General features: G+C 36.3%; 1 protein-coding gene across 13 annotated transcripts in view; it reads right to left on the bottom strand.

Moving 5' to 3' along the window:
* The window catches only part of LOC105490348 (dystrophin), a 2,266,916-nt gene that overhangs the window by 328,082 nt on the left and 1,926,706 nt on the right, over positions 1-12,128 (bottom strand). For all 13 annotated transcript variants that reach the window (XM_071089080.1, XM_071089088.1, XM_071089087.1 and 10 more), the window contains one exon: positions 7,372-7,518. In XM_071089080.1, coding sequence (XP_070945181.1) covers positions 7,372-7,518 — 147 coding nt within the window. The remainder of the gene's footprint in view (positions 1-7,371; positions 7,519-12,128) is intronic.

Genomic DNA, 12,128 nt, shown 5'->3' with positions numbered 1-12,128 from the left:
GCAAAATATATCTTTACACCTCTCTGTAAAACTCTATGATCTGTAGTTTGGGAATGAATTTCTATATGTGGTTACAAATAGACAGCATCTTCTGTGAGCATGATAGAAATGCAGAATTGCAGGCCTCACCAGATACTAAATTTCGGAAAACTACTTTTAGGCCAATGCTATCCAATAGAAATATAACGATTGCTACATGTACAATTTTAAATGTTCTAGTAGGCACATGTAAAAATTATGCAGAAACACTGTCCATTGTTTTAGCTGAAGCGACAGGCTCACTTCATTCATTTTCAAGAAAAATAACCAAGTTTGAATAATCATAATAAATGAGTGATATTCACTATGACATTTTACCCAAGCAAATACATAAAAATACTATCATTTCAACATGTAATCAATATAAAAATAATGAGATATTTTAAATTTTTTGGTACTAAGTCTTTGCATCCTGATATATATATATATATCAGGATGATATATATATATATATCAGATATATATATCTCACTTATAACACATCTCACTTTAGACTGGCTGCATTGAAGGGCTCAATGGCCATATGCAGCTATCATACTCGACAGCACAGTTCTAGACCATGTGATCTGAAATACAGTAAATATAAATCCATATAGCAGCAAATTGTGTTTCTGGGGATCTGTTAACAGTTTCCCTTCATCCTTCACGTTTCTCTTTATATTCCTCTTTATGCCTCACAGAAAAGTTAAGCACTTGGTTCTCCATGATTCTGTAGCACTTGAACACTCCTCCAACACAGAGCTTTTGGGATGGCATTATACTTAATTTCCCCAGAGTCTAAACCCTTCACAGTGTCTTACAGAAGTCATATATATATATTTTTAACTTTTAAATTTGTCTGTACCTGACAAGTACTTAACATAGAACAGGGGTTTTCAAAGTGTGGTCCATGATTCAACAGCATTAGCCTCATTTGAAAGTTTGTTAGAGATGCAGAGTCTCAAGCTCCACACCGGACCTACTGAATCAGAAAGTTGGGATGTGGAGCCCAGTTATCTGTGTTTTAATAAGACTTCCAGGTGAATTTGATGCTTGTTAAAATTTGAGAACAACTAATGTAGGAAAACATGTTTATTTGGAGAACGGCTTCATATTTATCATTTTTTCCTGAGTTCTGTGGTAGAACCACAAGCTGAATCATTTTAGGTCTTCTTAAAGAAAGAAAAAGTCAAAGAAGAACATGCTAGAAAGACATCAGTAGATATCTTCTCCTTATCCCCGGTTAGTGATAGGCCCACGTTATTTGGAAGAGCAGATGGCTAGGCACTCTGTCCAGAAGTGACCCCATGATGCAAAATGATTAGTACAGGATCATTAAAAAAGAGATATGAGGAAAATGTTCAAAATCTGTCAATATATTTAAAAGATCAAATCCTGTGCTCAATGATGGTAAGAACAAACATACATAGATACAGATAAAAGACCTGCTTAGAAAATCTTATCTTACCAAAGTAAAGAATATAAATGGCTCTAATGTAAAAATTGCTTGTTTGAAAAAAAAAAAAAAACTGTTCTTTTTTTTTTTTTTAAATGAAGCCACACAAATACTCCTATTGGTTAGTTAACTATGATCCCATCATGTCCTCTCACAAAGTTTACTACTATGGCTATATAGATCAAGTTTCCAATAAGAAATTATTGAAGAATTTATAAACCAGAGATAATAATGGGTACTGTTTTTGTAGTATCAGTGTTATGATAGTATGTATATTTCTGGTTTCTAACACTGAGAAAGGACAAGAGGGGTGGGTCATTATGGAAGCAATAAAAGAGAATCCGTCTTTAAAGCTTTACTTGATATAGCATAAGCAGTAAAGGGAGTTTTGTTTAGTATGTCCTTGGACCAAATAGGATAATTACAATGTCTTCTATGTACACAGTAGATGCTCAATCAGTGTTGATCGAATGAAAGAAGGAAGGGATGAAAGAAGGAATGAAGTGTGCAAAAGATGAGGTTCTAGATCCCTGTGACAGCAAGTTACCACAGAGGTATACAGATGGAGTGTAATGATGTCTACATGACTTTGGAAGAATCTTAGGAAACCTTTAAAAAACATACATAATTTATGATACTGTTCTTTGACATATATAAAGAATCTCATAACTGGAAATGCCTTCATATTATTCAAATTTTTAAAGGTGTTTGCATTCCATGAGTTCCTATAGTCAAGAAGGCACCTACTCCTTATATTAAGGTGTTTTTGCAGCTTTTGTGCTATTTGTGAGTTTACTCATGAGTAAAGAAAAATGGTATAATATTCCTTTATATACTACTTGTGCTTGGTGAATAAAGAGATTGACTATATTACTCAGTGTGTGTACCATTTAAAAATTAGAAAGGTTTATCATCATTTTAACTTTTTTCTCACCTGGTTTAGATATTCATTTCTACTTGGTCAAATATTAGCATTAGTTTGGCTTTAAGAGCTGATTCATTGAAATCATTTTTGGTTGATTTTAATACAATTGCTGAGTTCTAAAGGCAATGAGGAATATAATGCTTTAAAATTTTACATTTGAAACAAGTGTGATTTTTAAGGGGTACACTGAACTGGGTTCATTAATCCATTGGTTTATAAAAGGAAGATTTAAAAGTTAATATACCTGAGAATCATTTCAAAAAAGAAGATATATGTAAAAAAGTGAAGTATTTTATACCTGTATGTCCAAAATAGCTTTAAAGTATTGCTTTTTTTATTTTTATTTTTTTTGAGATGGTGTCTTGCTTTGTTGCCCAGGCTGGAGTGCAGTGGTATGATCTCAGCTCACTGCAACCTCTGCCTCCCGGGTTCAAGCGATTCTCCTGCCTCAGCTTCCCAAGTAGCTGGTCTACAAGCGTATGCCACCACACCCAGCTAATTTTTGTATTTTTAGTAGTGATGGGGTTTCACTATGTGTTGGCCAGGCTGGTCTCAAACTCCTGACCTCAAGTGATCCGCCTTCCTTGGCCTTCCAAAGTGCTGGGATTACAGGCATGAGCCACCACACCCAGCCGGTATTGCTTTGTTAAGTCCAAACTTAATAGGACTTTGAGAAGAGGAGACAAAAAGAGTATGGGAATAGCAGTTCAAAAAACCTGAGTCAGATCTTGACTGATACAAGTTATGTGACTGTGACTGTGGTACTTCATGTTTCTAAGCCTCGGTTTCCTTACGTGTAAAAGGGAATAATGATAATAGGTAATCATAATACAAAATCACAAGGTTGTGATTCTTAGATGAGAGAATGCACATGAGAACTTTTTGTAACTGCAAGGAGTGATGGTTTCCTACACCACAAACAGTCAAATGGTCAAATAGTAACATGCATACCAATGTGTCTACTCTGAGGAAGAAAATAGGACTTCGTTCCCACAGAAAATTTCAAACAGGCAAACCAATGTCTCTTACATTTCTATTAGAAGATTCAAAGTCAATTTGAATCTCTCTATACATTGATTCCATACATAGGTAAATTGTGACTGGGTCTGACTGTATTGTTGGTGGTCACATCTCAACTGGTTTCACCATTTTGACTGATATTACAGACAGCTAAAAAACTAGCATGGCTTTCCTTGAAAATTAAATGAATGGATAATGCAAAGAACCCAGGATATTCTGATATCAAGTACACACAGACTGATAGTATGTAACTCTAATCTTTCTGTTACACTATTTTGCCCAAATTTAAGACTCTTTCTTTTCTCAGGTTTATATCTACCTTTCTACTACTCCAGTTCTCTACTTTTAATTAATTAATTAATTTATTTATTTTATTTATTTTTTTGAGATGGAGTTTGGTTCTGTCACCCAGTCTGGAGTGTAGTGGCGCAATCTCAGCTCACTGCAACCTCTGCCTCCTGGGTTCAAGCGATTCTCCTGCCTCAGCCTCCGGAGTAGCTGGGATTACAGGCATGCGCCACCACGCCCAGCTGAGTTTTGTACTTTTAGTAGAGATGAGGTTTCACCATGCTGGCCAGGCTGTTGTCAAACTCCTGACCTCCAGTGATCCACCTGCCTTGACCTCCCAAAGTGCTGGGATTACAGGCATGAGCCACCATACCTGGACAGTTCTCTACTTTTTGATTTTTCTTTGTCTTAGCAGACAGAGGCAAAGATGAACTTGTACTTGGTTTTTATCACGAATTAAAGATTGACATAGCATTGTGACTAAATTCTTTAGTTTCATAGAAATATAATGTCTTTTTTTGACATTTACTATTTAAAAAAATATTATGTCATAATAGTGGTGGGCTCAAGCTTCCCGCCACAGAACTTGGAAAATGCTTTAGCCTCACATACGTTGTTCTAAATATAAAATATTCTCAACAGGACGTATGAATTGCTTTTCCAGTAATGGGAAAAAATTGTTTGATGTGAACTTCATTTCTTGCTTTCTTCTCTTTCTGAACAAGGCTTCACATTTATAATGTAGCAGAATTATCATCAAAGAAAAGAATGGAACTAACTTGACTTGGTTATATGCAAACCAAAACCTTGGATTTATCAGCTTTCTGCTAAAAACACTTTTTAAGCATATCTTTAAGGTCATGTTAAAAAATAGAAACATGAAATTTGCTACAATATAGAGTAGATACCACAAACTGAACTGTTTAATAGGAGAAGGCTGTGTATATGTGGGTTTAGGGATGAAGAGTTTAAAAGTTAGAGTTATACAAGGAGAAATATAATTTCAACAAGCCACATTTGTATTATGAATAAAGAAAGCAACTTCATTGGTTTTAAACTAAATTCTGTCAAATGTGTATCTCCCCCAGATATCTAGAGACAGAATCACAGGACTGAACTGGATGTGACCTTAGACAAAATAAATTTCCTCATTTAAAAAATGAGGAGAATTAAAGCTGAGAGAGGTTAAATGGCTTTCCCACAATAACATGGTTAAATAATGGCTCAACTTAAGTTTGAAGGTAGACCTCGGAATAGTCACTCCAATGCTCTTTGCTATATCATACTATCTCCTTACATGTGTTTTCCTGTACTTATAACCAAGTTTTTATTCACTGTAAAGAATGGCTACATATTAAGCTATTAACAATTTTTTTTTTTTTTTTGAGATAGAGTTTCACTCTTGTTGCCCAGGCTGGAGTGCAATGGCGCAATCTCAGCTCACTACAACCTCTGTCTCCCGGCTTCAAGCAATTCTCCTGTCTCAGCCTCCCAAGTAGCTGGGATTACAGGCATGCACCACCACATCCGGCTAATGTTGTATTTTTGATAGAGATGGGGTTTCTCCATGTTGGTCAGGCTGGTCTCGAACTCCCGACCTCAGGTGATCCACCTGCCTCAGCCTCCCAAAATGCTGGTATTACAGGCATGAGCCACTGACTCCGGCCACTATTAACAGTTTTTCATGCCTTACACGCAAATAAATAGTGCAACTAGAATGGATCACTTAGCATTGATTAAAAAAAAAAAACTTTTTCCACTAGTCATAATCCTTTGACCTCATTTGGAAATCTACATGCCACTGTCACAAATCTTTTACCACATTCTGAAAGCAAATGTGACATTCTACTCTCTAAAGTAAATTATAAAATATAATTCTAGAGCACTTAAATGGGACTAATGTGGCCATTGGTTTCCTTTGGACATTTATTACTTTCCTTATTTATACTTAAGATGAAAAACATACTAAGGATGAAACAGATAAGATTTTAATAGTACTCAACCACTATGGAGCAAACAGAGAAAGGCATATAATCACTTAACTATATTCCCTTGCTTTAGTCGATGCCACTTATAACAATCTATAATACAAATACTTCAGGACTATCCATCACGACAAGAATTAAATTATGTGAGATCTCAAGAGGTCTTGGATTTACAACTTATTTTTATTAAAGATCTAGCAATTCTTTAACAGGGCTTTCAATCACACCCCTAAATGGACTGACAATAGGAAAGTGATCTGGTTTATTACATTTTTCTTATTAAAAAGTTAAAACCAAGTATTTTTAAACCCAATTTCCTCAGGAGCATACCTTCTGCATCCTATGAAATTGGAAAGGAGAGAAAATGGTTCTCTAATTCTATGGTTAAACTAATTTTAGGGTGTTGGGATATAACATGGTGTCCTTCACACTGAGAAGGTAGACACATCTCTTCCACCACAACCATTACTCTATGTGAATTAACTCATTCAATGTTACAGTAACCATGTTGGAGATGAGTAAATGGATAACCACAGAGATTAAGTGGTCTCAAGGTCACTCAGCTAATATGTTAGATTCCAAAATCTGTGTACTGTAATAATAATAATAATAATAATATCAAGAACTAGAATTTGTAGAGTGTTTATCATTTGGCATGTTTGCTTCCAAGCACTTTCCATTTATTTTGACTTATTCATCCTAATAATAAACTGATATTGTAGATAATTTTATTATCCCATTTTTTTTTTCAGATGAAAGACTGAGGCTCAGAAAGGTTACGTAATTTGCTCCAGGTCCCACAGCTAGTAAGTGTGACCTTGAGCACACTGACATTCCCTGTATTTATTGTGCAAACCTACGAAAAACTTTCACATGTAAGTTTGTGATAGGATGCTCTTTCTTTAAATGACTTTTGGACATATCTTACTATTGACTCTTGTTTAAATTAGGATTCCAAAGGGAAAGATGTTTTTAAGAATCCAAGCAGTAAGAGTACAAAGGAACTGCATGGCGGCAATTCACTTCTTCCATCATGATTCAGCATTATTTTCTACGTTTATTGTAAGAATACTGCTACACAGAGTTTAGATGTTCCCTCTAACTCTCATGTTGACATGTGATCCCCAATGTTGGAGGTGAGGCCTAGTGGAAGGTGTCTGGGTTGTAGGAATGAATCCCTCATGAATGGCTTGGTGCCATTCTCACGGTAGTGAGTGAGGTTTTGCTCTAGCAGTTTTCATGAGAACTGCCACCTCCCCTCCCTCTTTTTCTCCTCTTCTCTTGCCGTGTGATCTTTGTACACCAGCTTCCCTTAGCCTTCTGCCATGAGTGGAAGCAGCCTGAAGCCCTCACCAGAAGCAGATGCTTCTTGTACAGCGTGCAGAACTGAGCCAAATAAACACCTTTTCCTTATAAATTACCCAGCCTCGAGTATTCCTTTATAGCAACACTAAACAGACTAAGACATATACTAAAGTCTAACTTTTCATTGCTTCCAAAATTAATATTAATAATTTGAAAACATTTAGATGGGAATTATAAAGTAATATAAAATATCCTATCCTCACAAATATTACCATGAACATTAAATGAAAAAAGTACTTTCATTGTTCTTTACGAATTGTATCTGTATATTATTTTACTGTAACAAAGGACAACAATGTTTACTATGTGCCTACCTGCAGAAGCTTCCATCTGGTGTTCAGGTCTTCCAGGGTGCTGAGATTATATGGTGAGAGCTGAATGCCCAAAGTGGTAAGCTGGCGAGCAAGGTCATTGACGTGGCTCACGTTCTCTTTCAGAGGTGCAATTTCTCCTCGAAGTGCCTGTGTGCAATAGTCAAAAGCAAATTGGAAGATAAGAATATTTAAAACAAGAAGAATTGATACCTGGGCTTATTCTCTTTAGGGTGCGGTGCCAGTAATGTTTGCTCTATGCTATGGTTTGAATGTTTGTGTTCCCCCTCAAATTCCTATGTTGAAATCCTAAAAAATAGAAAGAAAAAGAAATCCCAACACCTAAGGCAATGGTATTAGGAGATGGGGCCTTTAGGGAGGTGATTTTTTGGGATTAGTGCCCTTACAGAAGAGACCTCAGAGAGCTAGCTAGCTCCTTTCGGCATGTGAGGGTGCAGTGAGATGTTTTCTATGAGGAATGGTCCTTCCCCAGATACCAAATCTGCTGGTATTTTGATCTTGGATGTCTCAACCTCCAGAACAATGAGAAATACATTTTTGTTGTTTCACAACCTATCCAATTTATGGCGTTTCTATTATAGCAGCTGGAACAGACTAAAACAGTCTATTATGGTAGTATTATAACAATGGATATTTGTTAACGGAGGAATAATAACTGCTATTTGTTGAGCACCTCCTAGGTGCCTAATGCCATGATGAGCTCTATCCATATATAAACTGATTTTATTTCTTTCCAACAATCCTATGAGGCCAGTAGTTGGAGAATTATAATTTTATATATGAGAAAACAAACTTGCAAAGGTTTGTTTTCAAAACAAACAAACCTTGCCAAGCTCTCATGGGTAAAAATTGAGGAACCTGGGATACATATATACAGGTTTGCCTGCCTCTAGAATATATATTCTTAACTATTATATTATATGCTTCCCCTAAGAAATTCTGGATTGGCAAAGTAACAGGAAAAAATATATTGTTGCTGGATTCTAAATTCTACTCATGTCACAACCAGAAATGGATCCTTAATTTTTGTACAATAGAAAGAAACATTCAGTCATAAAATATTGCATGCATACTTTGCACCAACCACATCATAACAGTTTCATTTAGGGAGTAGGATATTTTGTCAAGTCCTAAGAATGACTTCCTGATCTCCTGGTATTTTAGTCTTTGTAGCAATGACTTCAGAAGGCTCCCGAGGGGCTTCTCAGCTCTCTCTGAAGCACTAGAGCAGAAGTCTCTGATGCAATACATCACAGCAATCCATTGAGCAGAAGAACCCTATGCAGATATGGGGAGGATATTACCATGCATCATATCTACCCTATCGAGATGGCATTTATGGATCTTTAACATGATGCATGATGTCCAAATGTTCCAATAAGCAATTTCTAAGGGACAAATTCCCTCATTTAGGAGAACAGTTTGTGTAATGTAATGTCTGTGTACAAGGACAGCATCACTTACTTGACTACACGTGTTGTTTTGACTTGCTTGATCTGGGCAGGTGTTATTTCTCTGTCTGGTTCACCATGTTGATAAAACCACGGGTTACACTGACCTCATTTATAAGCCTTGCATTTCTTCCCACTCCAAATCAAAGGAGCCAGTATGTACATTCAAAATAAGAATGACATTATCCTCTCAAATCAACCCGAATACTTCACTAAACTGTGGTGTTGTGTAGAGTATAAGACTGTTATGTAGTTCTTAGATAATAATATAAGACATTGTGATAATCGCTCTGTTTAACTTAAAGTTTTAAAAAGTGATCATTAAAAACATTACATTAAGCAATCATGGGGTTTCTTTTGGAGGATAATGAAAATGTTCTGGTATTAAACAATGGTGATGGTGGCACAATCTTGTGAATATACTAAACACCATTGAATTGTACACTTCAAAAGAGTGAATTTTAAAGTATGTGAATTATATATTAATAAACACAAACAAAAGAGACCCCTTCTGACCACACACGTACAAAAAAAAATCATATGTGATGTATTCATCTTTATTCAACTTCGTGTTAGTGGAATGCCATTGGAATCAGTGTGAAATTCAGAAAGTTTTATAGGGGTTGATACTAAATATTATTCCATTTCCTTATGAATAAATACATGGATTAAAAGTATCAGAATAAGTGCCCGTGGAGAAAGGTGGTTTAAATCCGTATACATGAATACTTATCTCTAAAAGGAAATGATCCATAATAATTTTGTTTCGCATAATAGAAAGGTTAGAAAACAGATTTCTTAAATGTCAATGGGGGAAACTTGGACAGGGACAACGATTGCAAAATGAAACCATTCTCTTCTGGATAATAACGTGCATTTCTAGTAGCCACAAATAAATATTATGTGAGGGGAAACTGTAAATAGGAACCTCTGCAGAGAGGGCAAGCCAGCAGGCAACATCTTTCAGTAATACAGGTGAGTCCTTTATGTTAATCATCTCTCTTTATAAGCAAGACTCTCAAGCCAGTAAGCTGATTATCCTACCTCGTTAAGTCATATCTAGATTTCAGTTCCCTTTAGGTGACATAATGTATAGTTTCAAATGTCTCTTATTAGAATATTTTGATTTTCATTTTCTCCCCCAAATTCCTGAGCACACATTTTAATCCTGCATCAATGTTTTGGAGGATGAAAGGGATTCAAAAATAAGTTTTGGTACTCATAATGAATTGCAACGTTCTCCCTTTTCCTCTCTTTTTTTTTCTTTTTAAAATTTACTTTTCTTCTTTAAAGTTTACCATAAGATCTTGTCATTTCTTTTTTTTTTTTTTTTGGCTCCTTCCAGGCAATGATAATGGAAGTTCTCTTAACTAATCGCCACTTAAGACTCACCAAATTAGCCAAAGTCTTCATTCTGTTTGTGAAACAGCAGTGATGGGAACCTCGCACAGCCTCAATAAAATGTTCGAGGTGCCTGTCAGTAGGTGTGGACCTTCTGCTCCCATTAGTTGACTTTTTACAACCGTCAGTTGTGTGTATGTTCTCAAACCTATCTTTGCCAGTAGCTATTGTGACTACATAATTTCATAAATATCTCCTAAATCATAAAAATATTAGTTTAAAAAGAAAAGAAAAAAGTTATGATTTCTATAAAAACCAGGCCAAGTACTCTGGAAAGCTACTTCAAAAAGAAAAAGAAAATAAATATTGTTGAAGTAGTTGTGAATAAGACAACTGCTAAAGATGAAGAAAACAACCCAGACCAGGCGCAGTGGCTCGCGCCTGTAATTCCAGCACTTTGGGAGGCCGAGGCGGGTGGAAGGGTGATCACTTGAGGTCAGCAGTTCGAGACCAGACTGGCCAACATGGTGAAACTCTGTCTTTCCTAAAAATACAAAAATTGGTTGGGCGTGGTGGTGCATGCCTGCAGTCCCAGCTACTCGGGAGGCTGAGGCATGAGAATCGCTTGAACCTGGGAGGTGGAGGTTGCAGTGAGCCAAGATGGCACCACTGCACTCACTCCAGCCAGGATGACCCAGCGAGACTCTGTCTCAAAAAACACACACAAAAAAAGGAAAAAATGCCAAATGTTCAGTTTAATCTGAATTCCTAAATTTCTGTTAAAATATTTGACAATGGAAACTTTGATTGGTGCGAGGTCAGTTGATAAACAGATAACTGGGGGCAAAGGTTCACTTCAGGGAAATCTCTAGATGGGGCTGAGCAGACTAAAGGACTTCAGTCGTCTAGAAATCATGAGGGCACTCAACACATGAAGGTGGAAGAAAGGAGATAACAGATGGTAGGAAAGATAAAAAGGAAAAGGAGGCAGGAGAATGCTCATGCCAGTCTTCACTTTGGCATTTGACTTAGGTTTCGGTAGCAGCTCTGTACCACCCAAGGATGGCTCACTGCTGTGGGATCTCAGTGCCCAGAAACATACATAACAAGAAGTATGGCCACCTAAACACAGAGTCACAAGACCCTCACCCTGTAAAGGGTGAACACAGGTACTTTGCTATTTAAATAGATGTGACATTGGTTTGGCTATATTTCACAGATTAGAGCTTTTAATATGACACACATAAATTTGTGTTTAAATTATTAAACGCTATACCTAAAATGTCAAAAAGCACAGTTAACGCTGAGCAATACAATGTGCTATTTAAATGATATCAGGATTGCATTAGGTTTTACTCTAGCTTGGAAGCAGTTAGTGAGAAAACATTGAAGAAAGCCATTATACGGTGGGTTTTCTTCGAATCACTTAAACATCTGGAATATGTTCTCCATGAAACAGCAAACCAAGTCTAATTTTATTATGACTAGTTTCACGCAGGCAGAATTTTCAGTTCATTAAATGTTGTCCGATTATAGATACAAAAGTACTGATTTAGAATGATATGTAAGTCTGATATAATAAGTTTTTTCTTCATAAAAATTAAATTGCCTGTCATATCTTTGCTTATCTTTATGTAGCTAAGGATTTGTTCAAATACACATTTAAAATTACAGTCATCTACTACTTTTCTAAGACAAGGAAGGAATTGCCTATTAACAAGGGAATCTCATTTTTGAGAGAGGAATTTTGACTTGACAGTTAAGAGAACATTTCTACTGCAAAGCACAGAAGGTCAGTTGGAAAGACTGGAAAGAGTAAATTGAGGGAATTCTGCTTGGAGGGGTTTTATTTCCTCTGTGAAGTAGGAATCAACAGACCTGGTATAGTCTGCAGTGCCTGGCATAGCGTGCAGTGCCTGGTGTGCAATGAATAGTCACTGAATGAAA

This window comes from Macaca nemestrina, chromosome X (genome assembly GCF_043159975.1).
Source record: "Macaca nemestrina isolate mMacNem1 chromosome X, mMacNem.hap1, whole genome shotgun sequence".
In the NCBI taxonomy this organism is placed as follows: Eukaryota; Metazoa; Chordata; class Mammalia; order Primates; family Cercopithecidae; genus Macaca; species Macaca nemestrina.
Note: the sequence above shows the minus strand (reverse complement) of the source record. Positions and strands in the feature narration are given on the sequence as shown.